We start from the raw sequence: 4,159 nt of genomic DNA, 5'->3' as shown, positions 1-4,159 counted from the left end.
AACAAGGGCAAAAGAGTTTGGAAAAGCAGATACGAGGGAGATGTATCAATGACTTGCATTTATAAGGTGGCCTTGGAGGAGGTTGGAGTGTCCAGGTGAAGGAGAAGCAAGGATATATAAGGATACCTGGTGGTGGAATGATGATGTTCAGAAGGCGATTAAAGAGAAGAAAGATTGTTTCAGATGCCTATACCTGGATAGGAGTGCAGACAACATGGAGAAGTACAACATAGCGATGAATGCTGCAAAGTGAGCTGTCTGTGAAGCAAGGGGTCGGGTGTATGAGGACCTCTACCAATGGCTAGGCACGAAGGAAGGCGAAAGGGAGATATATAAGATGGCCAAGATTCCAGAGAGGAAGACGAGGGATATTGGCCAAGTCAAATGCATCAAGGACGAAGCAGACCAACTCCTGGTGAAGGACAAGGAGATTAAACATATATGGCAAGAGTATTTCGACAAGCTATTCAATGGGGTGAATGAGAGTTCTACCATTGAACTGGATGACTCCTTTGATGAGACCATCATACGTTTTGTGCGGCAAATCTAGGAGTATGATGTCAAGGAGGCTTTAAAAAGGATGAATGGATGCAAGGCGATGGGCCCTGATTATATCCCAAATGAGGTATGGAAAGGCCTTAGAGACATAGCGATAGTATGGCTAATCAAGCTTTTCAACTTCATTTTTCGAGCAAACAAGATGCCAGAAGAAGGTAGACAGAGTATATTAGTACCACTCTTCAAGAATAAGGGGGATGTTCAGAGTTGTACTAATTACCGTGAAATTAAGCTGATGAGCCATATAATGAAGCCATGGGAAAGAGTCATTGAGCACCACTTAAGAAGAATGACAAGCGTGACCAAAAATCAGTTTGATTTCATGCCTGGGAGGTCGATCATGGAAGCCAACTTCTTGGTACGACAACTTATGGAGAGATATAGGGACCAAAGAAGGACTTGCATATGGTATTCATTGGCATGGAGAAGGCCTCTGATAAGATAACGCCGTGTGGTGGGCCTTGGAAAACACAAAGTCCCAACAAAGTACATTACACTCATCAAGGACATGTCCGATAATGTTGTGACAAGTGTTCTAACAAGTGATGTCGACACTGACGACTTCCCGATTAAGATAGGATATAATCAGGGGTCAGTTTTGAGCCCTTATCTTTTTGCCTTGCTAGTGGATGAGGTCACAAGCGATATACAAAGAGATATCCCATGGTGTATGCTCTTTGTGGATGATGTGGTGCTAGTTGACGATAGTCGGACTGGGGTAAATAGGAAGTTAGAGTTAGAGAGACAAACCTTGAAATCAAAAGGGTTTAGACTTAGTAGAACTAAAACCGACTACATGATGTGTGGTTTCCGTACTAGTAGGTGTGAGGAGGAGGTTAGTCTTGATGGGCAGCTGGTGTCTCAGAAGGACACCTTTTGATATTTGGGGTCAATGCTGCAGGAGGTTGAGGGTATAATCAAAGCCGGATGGATGAAGTGGTGCCAAGCTTCTAGCATTGTCTGTGATAAGAGAGTGCCACAAAAGGTTAAAGTCAAGTTCTACAGGACGACGGTTCGACCTGCAATGTTGTATGGCGCTGAGTGTTGGCCGATTAAAAGGTGACGTGTTGAAAAGTTAGGTGTGGCGGAGATGCGTATGTTGAGATGGATGTGTGGCCACACGACGAAGGATCGAGTCTGAAATGTGATATATAAGATAGAGTTGGGGTAGCACCAATTGAAGAGAAGCTTGTCTAAAGGAGGGAGTTCGTTAAGAAGGACGTGAAGGATTGGAGTATCACCAAAGAACTAACTATGGACAGGGGTGCGTGGAAGCTTGTAATTCATATGCCAGAGACATGAATTGATCGCGAGATCTTATGCGTTTCACCTCTAACCTACCCCAACTTGTTTGGGACTAAAGATTTTATCGTTGTCGTTATTGTTGATATGATATTTATATTTAATGAATATTTTACAACTATACAATAGTACAACACAATAAATCTCACTAAAATATACTAGTATTACAAAATATTCCCGCAACAACATTGCGGGCATCATCTGATTATCCAAACGGCGGTAAGCTATCTGAAAACCAATCAACAATCAGTCCTAAGCTATAGTACTTCAGCGAGGGCGACAGGGAGAGCATCCAGTGCTCTTGTCGTCGGCACCGGCATCTGAGTCACTACACTCCACTCCGCTGCGCCACTTGTGCCTTTTTGGCCCATATAAACATACTATTACTGTAGTACACTCGTGGAATCACATGGGTGGAGAAAGAGATACGGAGAACAACTGGCCAGCTTGTCACGCATGACGCATGTGGTAACCTCTCACTTGCTGAAACATGAAACTACTTTTGCCCAAATTAAGCAACAGAGAGTTTGCTTGTTTGGTCCATCGTCCGTCCTGCGCACGACGCATACCATAGTTCACTGGCAAAATTAGTAGTCCACCGACCCGTTGATTTCCATTAACAAGCCGCCATAACATAGTTCATTACGATAAAATTAGTAGGGGTGGAAACGACCAATAAAGCAGTATTCATCTACTGCTTATTACGGTACAGAAAGACAACCTAAAGACAGTTTTCTTCCAACAATCCGAATTCTTTTTGAGTTTGCAATCCTTGCGTAGCTGCAGGCATACCCATGCATATTCATGTCGTCTCGCCATCTTCAGCGTCCGGACTCCTCAAGTCTTCCTTGGATTAACTGGCTATTCATACAAAATAGCCAAGGCCTCGGATTACTAAGCAGCATCTGCAGCTTCCAGACGGAAACTCCTCAAGTCTTGCTTTAATTAGGACACTGCAACAGCATCGTTATTCGTAAGAAATCTGAGTCTAAACCGGCCGCATCGCGTCTCTAATTTTTCAAATGGAAATCTTCTCCCCACGAGGACACGGTCGATACAAGAACTTGCGCTGCGACGATTGGGAAAAAGGTATTGTCTCAAAATGAAATCACCTGCGCAATATGAGAGCAGCCTGGCTAGAGGCGCAGCTCCAGGTCCAGAGCCTCGCCGGCGCCACTTGCATCGGAGGCCCTTGACCAGCCCGCCACGCCGTCGCGGCCAGGGAACGGGTCCTGGAGCAGCGTGTGCTCCGCCAAGCGTGGAGCGCCACCGGCTCGCCCCCACCTCTCTGGCTTGCAGGCATGGGAGGCTGGCGCCGCCTCCACGCCACCACCGTGCGAGACCACGGAAGTGCACATGGACCGGCCGGCGCTTGAATCGCAGGTCGTCCCGGTGGAAGTCCCCTCGACGGCGGCGCCCCCGAATGGGCTGTCCTTGTTGTAGGGGTCGCAGAGGAAGCCGGCGAGGCGGTCCTTGCGGTGGGCGTTCTGGTGGCCGCCGAGCGCCTGCGACTTGAGGAACGTCTTGTCGCAGAAGAGGCACTGGAACAGCCGCACCGTCCTGCCGTCCACGCGCGCCGTCGGTGCCACCTCCTCGTTCCGGTCTTGGCTGCTGTCCGCTGGGGACATCGTCAGCGACAGATCCGGCGAGGCCGCCGCCGCTGCCGCTTGCACATGGAACCACGACGACGTGGTCTTCTCCATCAAGGTAACAGTTGAGCTCAGGTAGCCGCTGTTGCAGTGTCAGGAGCACAACAACACAACACAAGGATATTGGCGAGAGAACTGATGATAGCTAGAAATGGTAACGGCGGCGCCTCTACAATGGGAAAGAGGAGCGTGAAACAAGCTATGGACTCGACCTACTACCTTATAATGAGATGGGTTTCAACAGGTATAAATATAGGAATAAACACTAAAAAAACACAGAAATAAATAATTCTATTTTCTGCCAAATAATTTCAACTAATGGGAAAGACGAGTGTTGAAACAAGCTATGGACTCGTACGAGCTTAGAATGAGATGGGTTTCAACAGGTATAAATACAGGAATAAGGAATTCTATTTTGCTGCCAACTAATTACAATTTGCTTTCACTCCAATTTATTGGCAGCCCAATCTCGCGCTGTGATTCGTGGTGAATTTTCCAGGTGACTCAATTTTTTTCCGCCTTCCTTCGAATTTCTGGACATTTGACAGCGCCGTACAATGGCTATGGCATTTAGCCTTCATCATATTTTTGAATTTTGTTATGTGGGTTTATTTCATTTCCCTTGTAATCGTATGAAGTTTTGTCCCCAG

General features: G+C 46.7%; 1 protein-coding gene across 1 annotated transcript; it reads right to left on the bottom strand.

Annotated features, from left to right (window-relative positions):
• Positions 1-2,445: 2,445 nt before the first annotated feature.
• LOC123108358 (zinc finger protein 4-like) lies at positions 2,446-3,748 on the bottom strand. The gene is made up of 2 exons (XM_044530166.1): positions 2,973-3,748; positions 2,446-2,813 (listed from the first exon to the last, which is right to left on the bottom strand). The coding sequence occupies exon 1, from the start codon at positions 3,561-3,563 to the stop codon at positions 2,997-2,999; it is 567 nt and encodes a 188-aa protein (XP_044386101.1). The 5' UTR covers positions 3,564-3,748; the 3' UTR covers positions 2,446-2,813; positions 2,973-2,996.
• Between the last annotated feature and the right edge of the window lie 411 nt (positions 3,749-4,159).

The sequence above is a fragment of the Triticum aestivum genome, chromosome 5A (assembly GCF_018294505.1).
Source record: "Triticum aestivum cultivar Chinese Spring chromosome 5A, IWGSC CS RefSeq v2.1, whole genome shotgun sequence".
In the NCBI taxonomy this organism is placed as follows: domain Eukaryota; kingdom Viridiplantae; phylum Streptophyta; class Magnoliopsida; order Poales; family Poaceae; genus Triticum; species Triticum aestivum.
Note: the sequence above shows the minus strand (reverse complement) of the source record. Positions and strands in the feature narration are given on the sequence as shown.

Excerpts from the sequence above, each read along its gene's own strand:
- LOC123108358 (XM_044530166.1), bottom strand. The coding sequence starts at position 3,563 with ATGGAGAAGACCACGTCGTCGTGGTTCCATGTGCAAGCGGCAGCGGCG.